Genomic DNA, 20,090 nt, shown 5'->3' with positions numbered 1-20,090 from the left:
TGCATTCTTGTTGCACTGCTGATTCTGCCGATAGGCTCCTGCTCTGTTTCCTTAAGCTCTTTCATAGTTAGCTCCTACAATTCCCACACAAAACGATATTTCGGAATCAGATTCAGCGACAAGTACGCACAAGTCGAGCGCGACTGGCTCATAAACCGCCATACACTTTATTCGCTCGCGGAAAAAGCGGAACACAACACCCGACAAAATTTCTATTTTTAGATCCTCGCAAGGTCAAAATGGCATTTAAAGGCTATCGGGACAAACTAACACACATTAGTGCTCTTACTCAAAATTTTATACCAGTGCGCGCAAGCTAATGGCTCCCGACGTATACGCGAAGACGACGACACCTTCTACGATCGAGATTTCTATAGTTCTATAAAAACAGGCTCAGTGAAGGGCATTTATAGCCACATCATCAATGAACAAAACGTGGTAACGGAGAAGTCACGCGCACACAAACAGAAAACTCGAATCACGAACACAAATCTCAAAACAGTCTGCACTGCTTAGAAGGATTCATCGGGTCCCCGGGATTGCAGTTAAAAGCCTTGGCGAACTGTGGCATGTGCTGCAGCGCGGGAGTGCAGATCGACTCGTGGTTTGTATTTTCAGAGCCGCCATAGCAATTGACGTAACACAGCGCGATGAAAAACAGCTGCAGTCCGCTGTACTTCTCCAAACCGAATAGACTGCTGCTGTCCAAAGCTCTCTCTTGGGCATTGTAGGCATCCACAAGAGCGCCATAGCCAATTACTTCTTTGGCGTAATACCCTAGTTCACCGGCGCTGCCGGACGTGCCTGCTTTCAAGCAGTCCATCAGGGGCTCAACAAACGAAGCATTGGTTGCGTAGTACGCGGAAAGGAACAAGGTCGCCAGTGAAAAGGCGATCTGAGCTCCTAAGCCGCCGTAGTTTAAAGACGAATGGAGCTGCGGATCAAATAGAGGGAAGGATAGAGCGTAAGGCATCAGCTCGAAGTCTCGCTTGTCGTAGGACACGATGGACACTTCCAAATCTTGCATAAGATCTAACATATGTCCGAATTCTGCATCCTTTCCGACGTGCACCGACTGTTGCCAGTTCCGCACGAAAGAATTATTCAAGTCAGGCACATGGTCTGCAGCCAGGATTTCTTCTCCGGTGTGCTCGATGTTACGGAAGACGATTTCCGAAGAGCTCCAGTTGCTGACCACGTTGATGCCTTCGTCAAAGTACGTCCATTTGGAAAGACGCCAGAAAAAAGCGGTTCGCACGGACTGAGCCACACTTTTTGCGAGATTAAGTGCTTCGCTTTGAAGGGCTTCAGCATAGTATTTGTCGAACAGCGTGTGCCCGGAGATTAACATTGCTCTCGTGACGCAGAAAATCCTGTAATGGGCCTGCGTCGTTTGGTAGTCACGGTTGTAATAGTTGAAAATTAAGTCTTTATTCGCGAAAAGGGCCGCCACTTGAACGGTGCACCAAGAGATCAATGTATGGAATGAGTCCGTGCCGTACCGCCACCAGAGATACAACACTCGCTCTAGATAACGGAGCGATGTGGTCGTCAGCGTGAGACTACTGTTCATCCTGATGTCAAGTTTTAAAAGCGTCGCTGTCCAGTTAACTTCCGTGAGGCCAAGCTGAGTCAAGTTTAGAAGAACGTCAGCGTTATACTCGTCAGCTGCTTCGTAACGAGCATTAGAGAGGTAGCTCAGGGCTGTTTCGACCGACGCGTCTGTCTCCTGGAACGTCACCGTATCCTCGCCTTCGGAATCAAAGCGTTCCTTCAGGAACTGAAAGTACTCCTCATCCGTGCCGGTCGCGAAGTCCCTATACCTCTTGACCACGAAGTAAAGGAACTTGCCAGAAACTAGGTTGATCCCGCTGCCATCGGGCGCGACGTCGAAGTCAAGGAGCACGTCCCAACCCAGCTTCAAAGAGCTGCAGAGGAGCGTGTACAGAACGTCTGCGCCCTTTGAAGGCTTCGGCCACACGATGCCTGCCTCAACCAGCGCGTTCTTGACGGCTGGCAGCTCGTCTCTCTCCCCTTCGAGCACATCGACGCAACTCCTGTACATGATGGCGGCCCGCTGCTCCATGTCTTGCCCCGATGCAGGCACGTCTGCACTCTTCAGCGACGCGGTCACCTTGTCCAACAGAGAAATGAACTGGTCGTTCCAAACGGTATGTCGGTTCTTCTGGCGCCAGCCGTCGCAGACGAAGTGCGTGAAGCTCTGGCACGGGTCCACCGATTCGTTGATGGAGGCGAGAAGTCTGGTCGAGTAGGCGAGGCAGGCATGCGTCTTGCAGGTGTTCCCCCAGTGCGCTGGGGAGCGCCATACAAGTGAGGCGATCGCCAAGGCCACAAGCGTTACCAATACAGTGACTCCAAGCACGGCCAGAGTAAGCCCGAGCCGCGATTTCAGCTTCTGGGGGTCCTGGAAAGTAACATTATTGCCGTAAGAAAAACGATGTGCACAATCAGTTGGTCTTACCTACGATCTCTATAAACCCCCAAAATAACCGCTTTTCTAGTGATGAATCATCGATACTGACAAAGTGTGCACTTTTGGGGTGTCTTTGTGCGCAAGGCCAGGCGCCTTCTTTCCCACAGCTCCTATCATAGCCGCTGCTGTACGAGTACAAAAATACAAAATCTCGGCTGCTGACCCGAAAGACGCGGGTTCGATCTCGGCCGCGGCGGATGAATTTCAATGGAGGCGAATTTCGATGGCGAAATTCTGGAAGCCCGTGTACTGTGCGATTTCAGTGCGCGTTAAAGAACCCCAGGTGGTGGAAATTTCCGGAGCCTGCCGCTACGACGTCCTTCAAGCCTGAGTCGCTTTGGGAAGTTAAACGCCACAAACGACAAAAATACAAAATACTTTTATTTCAACATTACGTAATGTTAGGAGGTGCGCCCAAAAATCCTTAGATTGGCTTGACAAAGCAGCGCACCTTCTTCCTACAGGAAACAGCGGCAACAACAGAGTACATATGACAACAAAAAAAGTGATCAAGCATACTTATACAAATCTGAGCCAAGAATTTGCTTTGAAGAACAAAATCAGGAGCATTGAAATGACAAGAATGATACACAATACAACACTACATAAACATACCTTTTCATAGCAGAAACATACAACAGATCAAAGGAGGTACTCAACAAATCAAGTCCGATGCCAGGTTTTAAAATAGACAGCAAACCTTTATCAAGAAAATGGAGAGGATTAGCTGTAGGAATTGAGAAGGTTAGGGATTTGAAAGCGAAACATTTGACGACCGTAATTGGTCCTTCACAAATCCGCTGTAGCCTAACACTCCGAGATGAACAGACCTACAAACTGTATTAACTGTGTGCCGAATGAATCGTTTTCTATGCGTATACTAGAGATATCGAGACTAGGACATTACTTCACCTCTTGCAGTGTTCGTACACGCTGCTTTTTAGAACACGTCATAGGACCTAAATGAGTGACGTTATTTAGAGTTTCTTTCTTCGCACGACACGCATCGAACCACTGCCGAATCAAAATTATAATAACTGTCTAATCACTAGACGGAAAATCCTGTCGGAACAAAAGCGAATTGCTTTTTCGCCGCACAGATTTCAGGTAACATGTGAATTGCGTGCCACGGCGGATTTGCAAGCACCAAGGAAACCACGCGAAAGAAACAACAAAGGCACTTTTTTTATAATCAGGATTAAATTTTGACAGTTAGCCGGGAACCTCGTTATCGTGACTGGATGATGATACATAAGCCTTCTATGTTGCCTGAAGTGTGAGGCTCTTCGTGAGCTTGGCTACGACGACTTTTACCTTCGCATTCTTGTTGATTGTGAAGAAATCCTGGATGCGTTACTTTCTTCCACATGTTGGCCTCATCAATAGAGCATGTGCTTTTTTCTCGCCCAGTGCCAAGCTGGGTCTAAACCAATCATAATCTTGTAGCGTGTGCTAGGATATCAAAAAGGACGGCCCATGCCTAAAAAAGCTCATTAAACAGATGTTGTGTTTCTATTTGCCACAGCACTGTGTCACCATCAGGGCCTGATCACTGCTCGCAAAGGATTTTCTAAATAAAAACACTCTTTGCTGATACAGCAGCATCCTGTCCTTTCGGCTGATGGCAGTTACTTTTTGGTGTTACTATACATTGACTAATTCCGAGCTCACAAAAGCAGCAGAGCTAAATGAGACAAAGCCACTCGAAAGGAACATCATAAGTCCATAAGTCATGACACAGACATGCGCTGAAAGCAGTACTGAACCGCACTCTTTTTACCATTTTGTAAGCCTACCTATATTACTCGTTGATTTCTTTTAGCCCATGCTGTTCTGATCTGCAAATAATGAGTCAACTACTTGCTCAAGAGCCAATACATGCGGCCTTAAGAACACTCTACAGTGCTAGTTCCCCCTCTCAGGATGCGTGACTTCGTTCCTTCAACGTCATCGACCTATACGCGTAAGCTTTCTTCTGAGCATGCAGTCAAAAACTGCAACTTTTCTGTTACGCTAGGCGCGTGTGCCAGGTTCCAATGGCGCGTACCGGAGGCGATTTCGTGCTATCTTGGCCAGGGGGCGGATTGCCGCGGAAGCCGGGCGACTGCACGAGGGGCGGCTGTTCGACATTCCCCGGGCTGCTGGACAGCGGCGAATCAATGCTGAGCGCTCCCGAGTAAACACCGTCGGACACGGACGATGCTGGCGATGACAGGCAGGAGCCGACGGCAGCAGTGTCAGCGGAGGTCATTCCGTTCACACCATGGCCACGTCCCACCGGCAACGCCGCAGCTGAGGGACTGGCTGGACCGACACTCTCTGGACAGGTACCTCCAGCAGGGTCCGCCTTGCCAGATGGTCGGAGGCGGTGGCCTTTGGCACCTGCCGATGAGAGCACGACACGGCGGTTGTGGAGGTCTGGTTATAAGGGGTGGGGCGGCGGGGGTTGTCAAGCCCAAAAGTTCTACTGCATGCTTGGCCATGACACATCAACATCTCTAAGGTATGTCCTTTAAAAAAGGCACAACCACATCCACATGTGGCTAAAAGCTCAGTAAAGTAGGTACTTTGAGAAATTCAGGACGCGAATCACAGCGAGAATAAAAGATGTAGAAAACCAGACTCTAGGGAGCAAAAGGAACCCAACTTGCAGCTGCAGCATCACTTAAACTTAAGTGCTAGTCTTGTAGTGACTAAACTCCCTACTCCTCTCCCAGAGGCCTGCGTGCCGTGCCGGAGAGGGTAGGTAGGGGTCCGGTTCAAACATTAAAATTTATTCTGAATCTCAATCTGAAGCAGAACGAAAATGGCACCGAATGGAGTCATCTGACAGCTGGAACGGCCTACCGTGCATACGTCTTTGATGGAATGCTGGTTGTATGCGCCTGGGTGCACTGTCGCTGCCCGCAGGGCTCCGCGAGGGGCTTCCAGGTATGTCCGACAAACGGGTGCCGCCTTGGTCTCGACCGCCGGGACCGCGTCTTTGGCGGCGGCGCTCTGCTGAGGAGGATCCAGGCCTCCGAGCTTCATCGCGACTTCCCGGCTTGTCAGGCGGCATTCCAGCTCACTGACTGATTGCTACGGCGTTTTCGAAGAAGGGCAACGCGGCGGAACGGCTACCGAGGGGCATTCAGTCTTCTTCTCGTCTCGTGCCCGGCGCGCCCAGCGACCGTGCTCGCCGGTCAGACGATGACGATAGCGATGGGGTAAGGGGGGGGGGGGGGCGCTTTCGAACCATCAACCAGCAAAGAATCAGCAACGAAGTTGTTGTTGCCTCTAAACTGATGGCACATACCCATATATTCTGCATCCTTGGAGTAGCAAAGACTGGCGCTCGCACAGACGAAGTCTCTTTCACGTGTTTGCGTTGCCGGGTTCCCTTTCTAAATTTCTACCTTCACAGATCTGGCCTGGCGGCTTCCCCATTGTGCCCTTTTTGTGCCGAACCTGAGGCAATAGACCACTTCTTGCTGTTCTGCCGCCGCTTCTCTCATTTGAGGAAGCGTCTTTCGCAAATTCCATTTCATCAACTGGGTTTGCCTGTGTCCTCCGCGGTTGTTCTTTCCAATGGCCCTTCTTTGCTTGGACGAAGCGACAGGAGTCTGCGCTCTGCTGTGCGAAATTTCCTTCAAGATACGGGGCGACTCCCATTCTATTTTCGTTTTCCCGCTCTCAGTCAGTACGACATTGAAACATTACAGGCATTGTATACTATTATGCACATTAAGTCATTGTCCCGTCTTCGATCTCCTAGTAACAGGACCCCTGTCCTTGTGTCTTCCAATCTATCAGCATACATACCAATACCATTGCTCGAGGTTGGTTTGGTTGGAGGCTCGGATTGTAAGCTCTCGAGCTCTCCTATCCGCCTCGGCATTCCCCGCGACGCCTGTGTGTCCCGTTACCCACATTATTATGTGTTGCAATTGTTTTTCCTTCGGCGGTAATTTGACTGTCTGTACTGTCTTTAGGATGCGGAGCGCTGTTCCCCCTATTTTGGCACTCTTGTGGTTTCTGCATGCTGTTTGCGAGTCTGTTAAAATTATTAGGGACCTTTGAGGACGGTAGCCCTCTGCCGCCGCTAGGGCTATGGCAGCCTCTTCGGCCTCCTCAATAATGCCATCCCTCATAGTTGCGCTGGCCATTTCTTTGAGCTCATGATTAATTGCCGTTGCAACCGCTCTATTTCTGTTGTGTTGTCTTGTCCTACCGTATGCAGCCGCATCCGTGTACGTAATGTTTTCTTTGTTGGCTAGGTTCTGTTGCACATACTCTATCCTAGCCTCCTGTCGCTACCCTAAATTGTTTCCCGCAGTTCATCTGGTATCCATCAGGAAGGAGGCCAGCGATCAATCGGGTCCATGTAGTTGTATACGCTTGGCAGCAAAGCACGGGCCAGCACTCGCGCATTTCTGCAATGGAGTAAACCAGGAGCAGCACGGATTAGATCACAATTTTATTAAAGAGAGTAATCGGAGTGAAGAATAATGTACGTCAGCCGTAATCAAGGTAGAAAAAAATACGTAATTTCAAACGATAAGCGCAACACGCTTGTCTGGGTCGGCCCAGGTCTTGCCAGAAAGGTATGTGCCCCGAAAAGGCGTTCAGATGGCTAAGAGCGGCTAGAAGGAAGCGAAGAAAAGAAATTAGTGATATTCATACACGGTAAGTAAAACAGTAACATATAAAATGAACAAGAGGCCCAATATTTCACACTAAACCCTGTCATATTAGCGCACCGAAACGAAACATCGCTTTCTATAGCTTTTTTTTCTGGCAAACGACATATTACGTCTCTCATTTTGATATAGACCATTTTATGGCTCTCTGAATAATAGTATATCTTTTTACTGAGGAAAGCGTAAAAGAATCGTTAACACATTACTGTCCTACAAGCACAGCCCAGTTTCGAAAATTGCTGCGCACTTCGATTGATTTTTGAAAATGTCTATCCACTCGCTAATACACTTGTGCAAAATTATCAAGTTCAGAATAAGGCAACTATAACTTTGCGGATCCCAGTTAGCGACCTCTAAAGTTGGCTCAAATGTTGAGTCCTAGTTAGCCGTCCGTTGTTCCACATTTGCGCGTCGGTATCATATATTTAAAGAAATATTGCAAATTTTTAAGTTGTTTAATGCGTCGGCGTTAGAATGCTCATTGCCGCAAAGTGTCTGGCGTTGGAATTGTCGCTGGCTTGTGAGGGCTCGGGGGAGCAGATAGAGAGGGAAAAGGAAGAAAAGGAATCAGAATGGAGAGGTAGGGAGAGAGTAGAAAGGGAGTCTAGTAGATCATATGATCATGGATGGACTGGATCACGCCACCTGCTGGCAGTGTCTGAAGCCACCAGAAAGGAGCGGCTGCTCGGTTCGAGGAGAACACGCACGCTAACACACTCTGCCGCATGATATTTTAACGAGTTTATGGTCCCAAAGTGGCTCAGGCTACGAGAAACGCAGTACTGGAGGCCTGTGGATAATTTCGACCACCCGTGCCTCTTTAGCGTGCACTGACATCGCACAGTAGAGAGACCTCTAGTATTTCGCCTCGATCGAAATGCGACCTCCCAGCCCTGGATCGAACATTCCTCATTTGGGTCAGCACGAGAGCATATTTTAAGCACTCAGCCACCACGGTGGCACCTTTGCCGCGTGAATCGCATTGATAGTGAGTCAGTTTTTTTGTATGCATACCGCCAACGTAGGACTAGGATGACATTTATAATGTTTAGTCTTCCATGTAGGAGTCAGTATTGCAGTTTAATAAAATTAACACTACCACTGATCACGCGGGATTCAGCGAAAGCTGTCCAGGCATTTTCATTTCACTATTACTGAGGTAAAGAATTCGAGTGCGACATGCACACGTATATCGCTTCCTCACATGCACGTCCCTCGACTAGCACTCCTCTCCAATCTGCCGTTTAGTCCACAGGGGAGTCTGTGCCCGGGCGGCGCGTTTATTAACCGGCAGTCACACTCCCCTTGCTCCTTAAAGATCACCCACACTCCGGATGGTTCCCGTGCATCCGTACTCCAGTTGCGCACCCCTCGCTCTCGCCACACCTTGCGCCATCGACGGTGGGAATTAATTATCCTCCGGTTACGCATTCCTCCGCTTTCGCTATACCTTCCTCCTTCCGTTGTGACCTCCCCCAAGGAAGTTTTAATGGTAACCACCCGTTCCTAACGCATTCCCCCACCCTCGTCAAACCCTTATCCTTTCACTGTGACTTCCCTTCAGGTGGTTCCGGTGGTAACCGCCCTGTCCCTAACGCATTCCTCCACCCTCGTTATACCTTTATCCTTCCACAGTGACCTCCCTTCAGATGGTTCCCACACGTTCCTAACGCGTTCTCCCGCCCTCTTCATACCCTTCTCCTTCCAATGTGACATCCCTCCGAGTGGTTCCAGTGGTAACTACCCGTTCCTAAAGCGTTCTCCCGCCCTCGTCATACCTTTATCTTTCAAATGTGACCGCCCCAGATGCTTCCTGTGGTATCCACCCTCAGGTTACGTCTTTTATTACCCTTCCCCGGTAACCACCCTCCTCCTTTCACGGAAAACAGCCTCTGAATTGCTGCGGTGGTAACCGCTCCTAGTTACGCATTCCTTCGCTTTCGTAGTAATCTTTCCCTTCCACAGAAACCATCCTCTAGAAGGTTCTGGGGTAAGTATACCCTCCGGTTAACCGTTCCTCTACTCTCGTCATATGCTACGTGCTTGGTCACCAACCCTTCAGCAGTTCCTGCGGTAACCACCCGGCGGTTACACATCTATCTGCTCTAGCCCCCCTTCCTTCAGTATTAACCCCCCCCCCCCTTCAGAAGGTTCCGGGGGTAACCACCTTCCAGTGACTCATTCCGTTACTCTTGACACCCTCTTTCTTCCTCGGTAACCACCATCGGGATTGTTCCGATGGCAACCATATTCAGTTACGCACTGCCCCACTCTAGCCACACCCTCTTGTTCCTCTGTAACCACCCTTTATGTATTTCCTGTGGCAACCACTACGGTCAAGGATTTCTCCGCTCTTATCCTATCCTCCTCCTTCCACAGTAACACCTTTCCAGAAGGTTCCGGTTAAATCCAGCCGCTGGTTACGCATTCCACGCTCTCATCATGCCCTACTCAGCCTACCGTAACAACAGATGTGATTCCCGAGCACCGTTGAAGCCAGTTGCCAGGCTCCGCGTGGAGGACACATTTTAAATCCTTGACAAGAAGAGAGTAGGAACGAAGAATCTCAATATTCACATTGTGTACAAGGGTTCATATAACAAGCGCCGAAAGACGCGTCCTAATAATAGAGAGAGCTAGAAATGATTTCGCATATCGACCACACGGGTCTGCCTACCACGACTCCACCCTTCCGGTTGTTCTGATTGGAGGGAGAATAAAAAGGAAACTGGACGGGCCTGCAGACTGGCTCGAGCAGAGCTACGTAGCTCAGCTCGAGCATCTTTGCAGGGAAAGCAGTTACTGTTGTCAGTGTCCAACGCGTAGCGACCAGCGGATTCTTGAGATTAAATCTCCAAATGGCACCAAACGTAACTCAAAGAAGTGCCATACTAATCTGGCGCTCTCAGTTCTGACTAGCCATTCGGGAAATGGTGGAAGAGCACTCTGTAACACTGACGCCTACGATGACCGCAGGTACGGTGCCGATGCCTTGGATCGAGTTCGCGGCCACCTCCCTTTGCCAGGGCGCGTCGCCGAGCTGACTTCAGTGAGCGAGGCCGAGGCGACCGGCATGATTCGAGCTGCTGCCGCGGGCCTTCGTGGCTTGCACGATTTTATGCGGCTGACCGGCGTGGTCCAGGAGCGCGTGGTCTGCTTGCCTCGCGAGGACAGCCGCCCGCAGCTGGACTCGTTGGGAGAGTGCGGCTGGAGCCTCGTCAGGCGATGCCTATTCCTGGATGAAAAGCCGACTCCGCGCAAAGGCGACGCGGAGCGTGTCAGCGCGATGGATGTCCAATAAAGGCGGGTGGATTCGACGGAGGTTGCCCGCACACTCTTCTGCGGTTGTTTGTACGGAGGTGTTAAAAAATTATCGGACTCGGTAGTCCCTGAAAGTCTCTTCAAAAGCGGTTAGTTGAAACTTGTATATTCTTTGTGAAGATATCAGCATGACCTCGCTATGGCCGGTGAATTCAGTGACGCAGAGTTGTACCTGTCCTTTCGGGGTTTCTAAGGGTGCGAGGAAGCTATTTAGAAGCCTCCTAACGCCGACAAGACCTAGTGAGCGCCGTACGTTTTATTGCCTTGCCAACGCAGGAATTAAGAGAGATGAAGCGGAGGTTCGCAGCGGCGAGTGAATTGCCGGGTTTAGGAATGTGATAAGTGAGGAAGTTCAGAATGAGAGTAGAGAGCCTTCTTCCCAGGCGGTGTTATGAGGGTTATTATACAGGTGCTCTTTGCCACTGTCACGAAGGTTGCGGGGAATAGATTCAGTGATAGAAGCCTCATCGGTAGCAGGTCGAATTGCGGTAACGAGAAGCGGAGCCCCAATTTCGCGGAGTATGAAAGGGACGTCGAATTTACTGTCTTTATTGCCTGCGCATATAGGTTAAAAAGGAGAGGAGGGCAGAGGAGGAGTAATAATAATAATAATTGGTTTTTGGTCGAAATGAAATGGCGCAGTATCTGTCTCATATATCGTTGGACACCTGAACAGCGCCGTAAGGGAAGGGATAAAGGAGGGAGTGAAAGAAGAGAGGAACAAATAGGTCCGTAGTGGAGGGCTCCGGAATAATTTCGACCACCTGGGGATCTTTAACGTGCACTGACATCGCACAGCGCACGGGCGCCTTAGCGTTTTTCCTCCATAAAAACGCAGAGGAGGAGGAAAAAAACTTTATTTGGGCCTGCACAAGGGCCCCGTGCAAAAGAGCGCTTGCTCCGCTAACATCCGCTGAAGATCTGCCGAGCCCGAGTGAAGTCAAGCACTCGAGGAAGGAGCGGAAAGGCAAGAAGAATAAGGACAGTAAAAAGCAGTGTTACATGAGTACGTAATGTGTTCTTTGTCTGCCTTGGTCTTCAGACAGTCGGGACACTGAGCTGTGTCCCGGCATCCGAAGTTTTAGAGCATTAGTGTGGTGCAGAGAGAGTTAGTTTGAACTTTGCGAAGTACATGTGCTTGATCCGTGTTCAGGGATGATCTAGGTTGAAGAAAGGTTGCGCAATTTTCCCTGGTGTTCTGGAAGTGTTGGGCTATTTACTCTGCATGCTGCAGCGTCTTTCAATGACATTGGAGTTGGCCAGGGGTTGAAGGCGCCCGGATGTTGAATTGGAGGGCCTGTTGATGAACCAACTCATTTCCCCTAATCCTAGCATGAGCAGATATCCGACGCAAGGTGAATTTAATGATCGGATTGCTATTATAATATTACATAAATTCATGCTGGAAGATAGAGATCCGCAAGGGTTGCATAAACATCGTCAGAGGACTGCCAACGTGAGGTAAAAAACTCATTTACCAAGCATTTAATCCCACGCATATGAAAAGTTTTTGTCTTTGATTCAAACACGTGTCTGTGCTCAATTTTTAATTCCATATGTCGCATGATTTTAATTTCAGTTCTGAAGATTGAAGACCGATAATGAGGGCCGTGCTCGAGGAAAGAAGAGAAAGAAACTGAGCTGGCCGCACGAGCCCGATTCGAACGTGAGCACGTGGAAAGTGTGTAGCTTTGTCGCCGACTCGCCGCCAGCAGAGCACTTTGTTCTTTTGTGAGCTACAAAAAAAACGTTCAATTCAGGACGCGCACAATGCTTTTATTTGAGCTAGGATGCGGCGCAGACCCCTATGCTACCACGAATGACAAGGGGTCGCCTGACGCGTCAACTACATCAGCGCCCGGAGCCGACAGCAGCGCCGTGAGCTTTCAGACGGCAGCAAGGGGAGAGCGTGGACGGAACAGTAAGTCCTAATATTTATTCCATTGGCAATGCTAGCAGAATCAAACATCGCCAAGCGTTTTGCCTCGCCGTATACAGCGCTCGTGTTACACTCGCAAAGCTCTATTGCCAGAACTGTAGAAAAAGTCTGTAGTGATAGTGCGGCGTATGGAATAGACACGAAGCACAAGACGGCTCTTAAGTGATCAGATGTGCGTTCTGTTCACATCATCAGGTGACCCACCTGATATCCGTGGAAATATAAATTAAAATTGGTTTTTGGGGAAAGAAAATGGCGCAGTGTCTCACACCTCGGCGGACACCTGAACCCTGCCGTAAGGGAAGGAATAAAGGAGGGAGTGAAAGAAGAAAGGAAAGATGACGTGCTGTAGTGGAGGGCTCCGGAATAATTTTGACCACCTGGGGATCTTTAATGCGCATTGTCAGAAATTCGGTATTAAAAGGTATTCTCCTTTTAAATACCAAATTTCTGACGGGCCCGGGCGATGTCAGTGCAGGTTGAAGATCCCCAGGTGGTAGAAATTATTCCGGAGCCCCTTTTTCTTTGTCTATTTTCTAATGGCAGGGTTCAGGTGTGCTAAATAGAATTTTAGACCCACCGCGGTCTCGGTAGTTAGGGCGGTGGCTCGGTTGTTAAGGCGCTCGGCTAGTGATCCGGAGTACTCGGATTCGATCCCGGCCACGGAGGCCGCGTTTCCATTGAGGAGGATAAAAGCAAAGGCGCTTATGGGCTGTGCGATATCAGTGCAGGTTAAAGATCCCCTGATGGTCGAAATTATTCCGCAACCCTCCACTGTGGCACCTCTTCATTTCTTGTTTCAGCTTCTCCTTTATCCCTTCTCTTACGGCGCGGTTCAGGTGTTGGATAAGAAGTGAAGACACATACTGCGACACTTCCTTTCCCCAAAAACCAATTTTTTTTTATTGTTTTTTTTGGGAAAGAAAATGGCGCAGTATCTGTCTCATATATCGTTGGACACCTGAACCGCGCCGTTAGGGAAGGGATAAGGGAGGAAGTGAAAGAAGAAAGGAGGAAGGAGGTGCCGTAGTGGAGGGCTCCGGAATAATTTCGACCCCCTGGGGATCTTTAACGTGCACTGACATCGCTCAGCACACGGGCGCCTTAGCGTTTTTCCTCCATAAGAACGCAGCCGCCGCAGTCGGGTTCGAACCCGGGAACTCCGGATCAGTAGTCGAGCGCCCTAACCACTGAGCCACCGCGGCGGGTCCAAAAAAAAACCAATTTTCAAAAAGGTATTTTAGCGCGAAAGCACTTCTGCCGCACTACCCGCGTTTCAGCGCTGTGTGTTTATGTGGGAAGCAGGGCGAAATGAAACCGAGGGCAAGCACCACATGCAAGTCGAGGTTACATCAGCGCGAGACGCTCTGCAGAAACCAAGGAGGGTTTCGATACGGATCCGCCGCGGCGGCTCAGTTGTTAAGGCGCTTGCCTACTGAGTCTGAGTATCCCGGTTATAACTCGACCACTGCAGCCGCGTTTCGATGGAGGCGAAGCGCACAAAGCGCCTGATTGATGTGCGACTTCAGTGAACGTTAAAGGCGTCTGGCAGGCAAGGCGCCCGGCAGCGCTTCTACGTGGTTTGCCGCTATACGCGTCCGTTTCACCGTGAGTAGCAGAGGAGATTTGTCTAACGGGCAAGGTGTCGCGCCGAACTGGCGGTGGCGTTCCGTGGACTCCCTGGCAGTGCTGCAACACGCTGTCGTGTTCCACTCTTAAAGGCGACGCATAAGTGTCCTCCAATTTTCTTTCCTCAAATCAACAGGTGGAAAAGAACGTTTTAAAAAATTGGAGGCTTATCAAGGTTAATCCCAGTGGATGCGAAGCATGTTAAGCAGCGAGCCGCATATTGAGCGCGCCGCTTGGCTAGGCGTTCTTCATCGGTTTCCTTAGCACGCTGCAGCCTTCGTTTTGCACTCCTATTATTAACGTCCTTAGCGTTTGGAGGCATCTTGACCGCATACACGCCCGGCGCAAAGACGCTGGCGCGGTTGCGGGCACAGAGACTGACGCGACGGCGGGCGCGCGCCGCTTCATCCCTGGCGTGACGTCACATATCACGTGATGCAGCAATAGGGGCGCCGCCGCCGCGTCGCGCGCGACGGCGCGAACCGAAGCGTGGAGGCCTCCGCCGGGCGACGTCCGACGGCGCGATATGAGGCCCCATCTGCAGCCGGTGTGACGTCATGTCACGTGACTTACTTGAAGGTCACTTGAAGGTCAATGGTGGCCACCGTCGGGAGGCGACCGACGGCGCGATATGAGGCCCCATCTGCAGCCTGTGTGACGTCATCACGTGACGTCATGTCACGTGACCCCACTTCAGGGTCAATGGTGGCCACAGCCGGGCGTCGCGCGAAGGCCCGAAACCTACGTTAATATGCTTCGCATAAAATTGCAGCAAGATATAGGCACAGTCTGCCTCACTTCTTGGTGGACACCTGAACAGCGCCGTGATGGAAGGGAAGGAGGTCAGAGTGAAAAAAATGGTGCCGTAGTGGAGGGCTTCGGAGTACTTTCGACCACCTGGGATCCTCAAAAAATCTCTCAGGCGGTCAAAATTATTCCGGAGACCTCCACTGGAACACGTCTTTTCTAGACTTTCTCCTCCATTCCTCAGCTCACGGCGTAGTATAGGTGTCCACTAAGATGTGAGCCAGTCGCTACGCCTTTTATTTCCCAGTACTCAGTGTTACTGGTTAGGTTCCTTGGCCAGCACCGAGGACGGCGCCCTGTATGGTTTATAGTATATCACGTGGTAAAGCTTTAATCGCTGTCGCAGTACTGGACTGTATTGAAAAATATTTATTTCGTCGAAAAGAGCTGGATACAGGAGTAATGTCACGTGGCCCCTCGCCAATCGCTTTTGGTGACCTGGTCGGCCCACTCAGTCAGCCAGCCTTGCGTCAGGTCTGAGCTGGCCAGCACGGCCGATCAACGCACTAGTAATCCGGCGGAGGCGGTTCTTTCTTGCAGTCTCACAGAATGTGATCATAAGTGGCTCGAATAACCAGAGCGCTTACACTGGGGATTATGGTGGCGAATAAAACATATGCGCTCGCAGCGAAGGGTTTACAAACGAACTAGCGCTCTTCAAAATGACGCGACCTTGTTTCCTGAGTACTAAATATTTTCTGGAGAGTAGGGGCGGATAAACGCTCCACTCGAGCCTAAAATAGTTGACATTGCGGTGAAATAGATCAATACGTCCCTCAAAAAATGCGAAGGAGTGGCCGAGCCCACTAGCCGGACAACGAAACCTCGGACTACATTCCGAGCTGCCTCGTTCCCAGGATTCTCAGAGTTAGCGGGGGCACAAATCAATGCAAACACTGTTAAGTGGACGGTTTGCATTCTTTAGGATGCGGAGCAATGTATTATCCCCGCCAAAATAGTTAACGGCCAATTTTAAGTCGCTGAATATAAGGCCAGCGGGAGTATACTGGCTGTAGACAATTGCCACCTCCCCTCAGCCCCGAAGGAGTTGGCCTAGAGTTGGCCAAGTCATTCTCCAAACACCAAGAGGTGGCTTTGAGAAGACTTCAAACCCATTCTTACCCGAACCCGCACATTACGCCCACATCTCTTCGACCTCACAGATAACACCTGCATCCACTGCGGTAGCACTGCCTCCCTCGATCATATGCTATAGGACTGCCCGGAGGTTCCTCCTCCGGAAGCTCTTATAAAAGCTGTCTTAACATAAGCCTGGGAAGTAGCGCTGCACAGCTCGGACCCCGCCGTCTAGGCGGGAACCATCGAGTGCGCCCAAGACGTCGCCACCAGTTTTCATCTAACGGGACACCTTTGCGCCACCGCGGTGGCTAAGTGTTAGTGCACTCGGCTACTGATCAGGAGTTCCAGGGTTCAAAGCCGACCGCGGCCGCCGCGTTTCGATGGAGGCGAAACGCTAAGGCGCCCATGGGCTGTGCGATCTCAGTGCACGTTAAAGATCTACAGGTGGTCGAAATTATTTCTGAGCCCTCCAATACGGCACCTCTTTCTTCATTTCTTCTTTCGCTCCCTCCTTTATTGCTTCCCTTATGGCGCGGTTCACGTGCCGGCCGATATGCGAGGCAGATACTGCGTCATTTCGTTTGCCCCAAACCAACTTTCAATGACACCTGGCCCTTTTGCTAACAGTCCAGGAACACTTCTTTTGTGGCAATAACGTTTTCTCTCTCTCTCAGGTCTCGAGAAACGCGGCTGCCGGCGTGTTGCTGGTCCCTTTCGCCGCCGCGACAGAAAATAACAATACTAATTGGTTTTGGGGGAAAGGAAATGGCGCAGTATCTGTCTCATATATCGTTGGACACCTGAACCGCGCCGTAAGGGAAGGGATAAGGGTTGGAGTGGAAGAAGAAACGAAGGAGGTGCCGTAGTGGAGGGCTCCGGAATAATTTCGACCACCTGGGGATCTTTAACGTGCACTGACATCGCACAGCACACGGGCGCCTTACCGTTTTGCCTCCATAAAACGCAGCCGTAGCGGTCGGGTTCGAACGCGGGAACTCCGGGTCAGTAGCCGAGCATCCTAACCACTCAGCCACCGCGGCGGGTTTTTGCGGAAAGGAAATGGCGCAATATGTCTCATATTTAGGCTGACACCTGAGCCGCGCTGTAAGCGAAGGAATAAAGGAGGGATTGAAAGAAGAATGGAGGAAAGGTGCTGTGGTGGAGGGCTCAGGAATAACTTCCACTACCTGCGGATCTTTAACGTCCGCTGGCATCGCAGAGCACACGGGCGCCTTAGCGTTTCGGCTCCTTCGAGAGAGAGAGAGAAAGAGAGAGAGAGAGAGAGAAAACATTTATTGAAATCTCAATGAGATTAGCGGTGGGCGGTCGTCTTCATCATTGACGTCTGGCCTTCTCGCAAAGTCGGGCTCCTATTCCAGGGCTCCGCTGAGTCTCGCTGTTTCGCATGCGTGCTGCACAGGTACCCTTTGGGCTGTGAGCTCGTTGCTGGTGAGCAGACCCTCCCATTGCACCGCACCCGGGGTTTTGGGTTTGTAGAATGCATAATTGCGTTTTCACTCCCATGTAATGGGGTATAGCGTGGGGGTTGCCCCGCACCACGGGCATGTGTCTCTGAATGGTGTAGGGTACCTTTTGTGTAGACTGTATAGGTTGAAGAATGTTCCTATTTGCAGTCTCCGCCAGTTCACTGCTTCTCGTTGTGTTAATAAGTTGTGTGGCGGAGGGTACTCGAGCCTCTGTCCTCTGTAGCAATTTAGCAGCTCCACATATAAGGGCTCCACTATGGTAGGGTTCTCTAGGGTCTTCAAGAACTGAGCTCAGAACGTGATCTCGCAAACTAATCTGTCCACCCTTGAGTTGCCCTCTATCCCCATGTGTGCCGGTATCCAGAGTATCTTGTCGGTTACTTTTTGTCTAGGGTGCCCTGTTTCGAGGAGGATTCGTAGGGCCGCCTTGCAGACTCTACCTTGCGCGTAGTTCCTGCATGCGGATTTCGAGTCTGTTAATATGATCAGTAATTTGTTTTTCCGATAGCCTTTGGCCGCCGCTAGTGCAACGGCGACTTCCTCCCCCTCTGCCACCGTGTGGTCCCGTAGGGCTGCGTAAGTGATCGGTTTGCCGGCGTAATCCATGACTGCTGCGGCGGCATTGATTATTGTGCGTTTATTCAGGAGTCCTCTGCCGGCGGCTGACGTTCGCAGTCTGAACTTCTGCGTCTTGACCTGTGCTTCCGCTAGTTCGCCGAAGGTGTTTCTGAGCCCCAGCTGCAGCAGCGTTTCGTTTGGCGTGTTTCTTGGCAGGTGTAGCGCTGTCTTGTATGCTTTTCTTAAGAGCGTGTCAGCTTGTTCTCTTTCTTGATTGTTCATGGGGTGGTACGGGAGCGAGTAGGTGACTCTGCTGACCACCAGACTTCTGACCAGTTTTATTGTATCCGCTTCTTTCATTCCGTATCTTCTTTGGGAGACCCTGGTTATCATACGACTGACCTGCTCCGTTGACTTTTGGAGCAGGCTGTTCGTGTGGCTGCACTTCTTACTTCCTTGGATCCACATGCACAAGGCTCCTTCGAAACCCAGCCGCTGCGGCAGCAGCGTTTTGATGGACGCGAAACGCTAAGGCGCCCGTGTGTGTGCAAACGCTGGTTTGTGCTCGTGCTCTGCCGCCTGCACGTGCACCGCATTCGTGTATTATAAAGGAAGAGGAGGTGTGCTCGCGACCCTTATTGGAACACGGGGCAAGCGCGAGGCATGTGCGAGAGTGACGCTGGTTCTTGGCGAGCGTTGGTTTTGTTCATGGTTCAGTCGTCGATGAGCTTCAAACAACTAAGGTGGTCGATGTTCTGCGCTGCAGTGTTCGCCGTTCGACTTCATCTCATCGGAGGACAACGGAGGCACCCACATTCACGTCTTCCTGCCCAGCACCCAGGGTACTCTCGGTGACGGCCACTGAGAGGTGAGTGCTGGAATTAGCATGAAACTTCGCCTGAGTTTGAGAGTGCGTGAACGTTTCTGAGGACTCTAGGGCAAGAAGCGTAGTTACTGTTCAGCGGTATGCTTTTAATGAGGTGCAAGAGACCTATAGGAAGCGCTTGTCTTTTGCTGAAAGTCTTCTTTATGGTGACGTCAGGCTTTTAAAAAGCTTGATGTTATGGGGTTTGTCGTATCGAAGTGACTGGCTTTAAGGGACTCCGTAGTAGAGGGCTGCGGAAATTTCGACCGACTGGAGTTCTTAACGTGCAGCAACGTCGCACTGTACACGAGCCTCTAGCATTTCGCCTCAATCGCAATGCGAACGCCCAGGGCCGGGATCGAACTAAACTCATTTTGTTTAGCAGCCTGGCATTTAAACCACTGAGCCACCGCGGCGTCTCAGGCAAATGCGTCCCCCTTGCAATTTCTGTGGAAGTTTTGAACATTCGCAGTAAATGGAACGCTACCCGCACCTTGATCCCGTCATGTGCGAAATACGGAGGAGGGCGTCCTAGGTATAGCAGTTGCGAACTCCGCTTCAGAAGTGGTTGTTGCCGCCTTCAAGCAGCCCTGGTTTTACAGCGATAGTAGGATCCATAGAGGCACCCTACTGAATGAAGTTGAATGTATGGTTAAGCTAAGCGACAGCTGTACAAGGTGCAATTCAACGGAATCTGTTGGATTAGTTCGATAGGCGAAACGAACTCATGACGCGAAAAATAATGGCCGGCTGTTCCGCATTCATGAGCACAAAGCATTGTGCGGAATCACGGTTTTCTGCTGGTGGACACCACCGCCAAGTACCTCAAAGCCCGACCAAGGTATCCACTTGCCCACGGAATCATATGTGCTGCATTCTTGGACAAACCTTTTTTTTAATTTTATTTTTTGGCAATATGCAATATGCATATATATAGGAAAAATGCACTCCTGTCGACGATAGGTCCGCGGATATTTATTTTATTTATTTATTTTACAATACTGCCGCTCTCAGCCGAGAGCCTAGCAGAAGGGCATAAAAAATGATTTCTTGTACGCGTACAATTATACGTGTGAGTGACACAAATCACGATGAAACAACATAATTCATCAAAATACAAGCGACAAGGTAATAGAAGCATAAAATAGAAAACAACGTAGTATATAATGACAACAACTGTGCACGTCATAGTCATAAGCAAAAACGAGAAAGTTTAAAGAAGCAACTGCAT

The 20,090-nt window shown here is 50.3% G+C and overlaps 2 protein-coding genes across 2 annotated transcripts; both read right to left on the bottom strand.

The window, feature by feature from the left end:
* Nucleotides 1-493: 493 nt before the first annotated feature.
* On the bottom strand, nucleotides 494-4,745 carry LOC144108181 (endothelin-converting enzyme 1-like). The gene is made up of 2 exons (XM_077641459.1): nucleotides 4,542-4,745; nucleotides 494-2,425 (listed from the first exon to the last, which is right to left on the bottom strand). Exons 1-2 carry the CDS (start codon nucleotides 4,743-4,745, stop codon nucleotides 494-496), a joined length of 2,136 nt encoding a protein of 711 aa, XP_077497585.1.
* On the bottom strand, nucleotides 3,890-5,586 carry LOC144107670 (uncharacterized). The gene is made up of 2 exons (XM_077640785.1): nucleotides 5,342-5,586; nucleotides 3,890-4,876 (listed from the first exon to the last, which is right to left on the bottom strand). Exons 1-2 carry the CDS (start codon nucleotides 5,522-5,524, stop codon nucleotides 4,751-4,753), a joined length of 309 nt encoding a protein of 102 aa, XP_077496911.1. The 5' UTR covers nucleotides 5,525-5,586; the 3' UTR covers nucleotides 3,890-4,750.
* Nucleotides 5,587-20,090: the final 14,504 nt, after the last annotated feature.

The sequence above is a fragment of the Amblyomma americanum genome, chromosome 10 (genome assembly GCF_052857255.1).
Source record: "Amblyomma americanum isolate KBUSLIRL-KWMA chromosome 10, ASM5285725v1, whole genome shotgun sequence".
Taxonomy (NCBI): Eukaryota; Metazoa; Arthropoda; class Arachnida; order Ixodida; family Ixodidae; genus Amblyomma; species Amblyomma americanum.
This window is presented reverse-complemented; position numbering and strand designations above follow the sequence as displayed.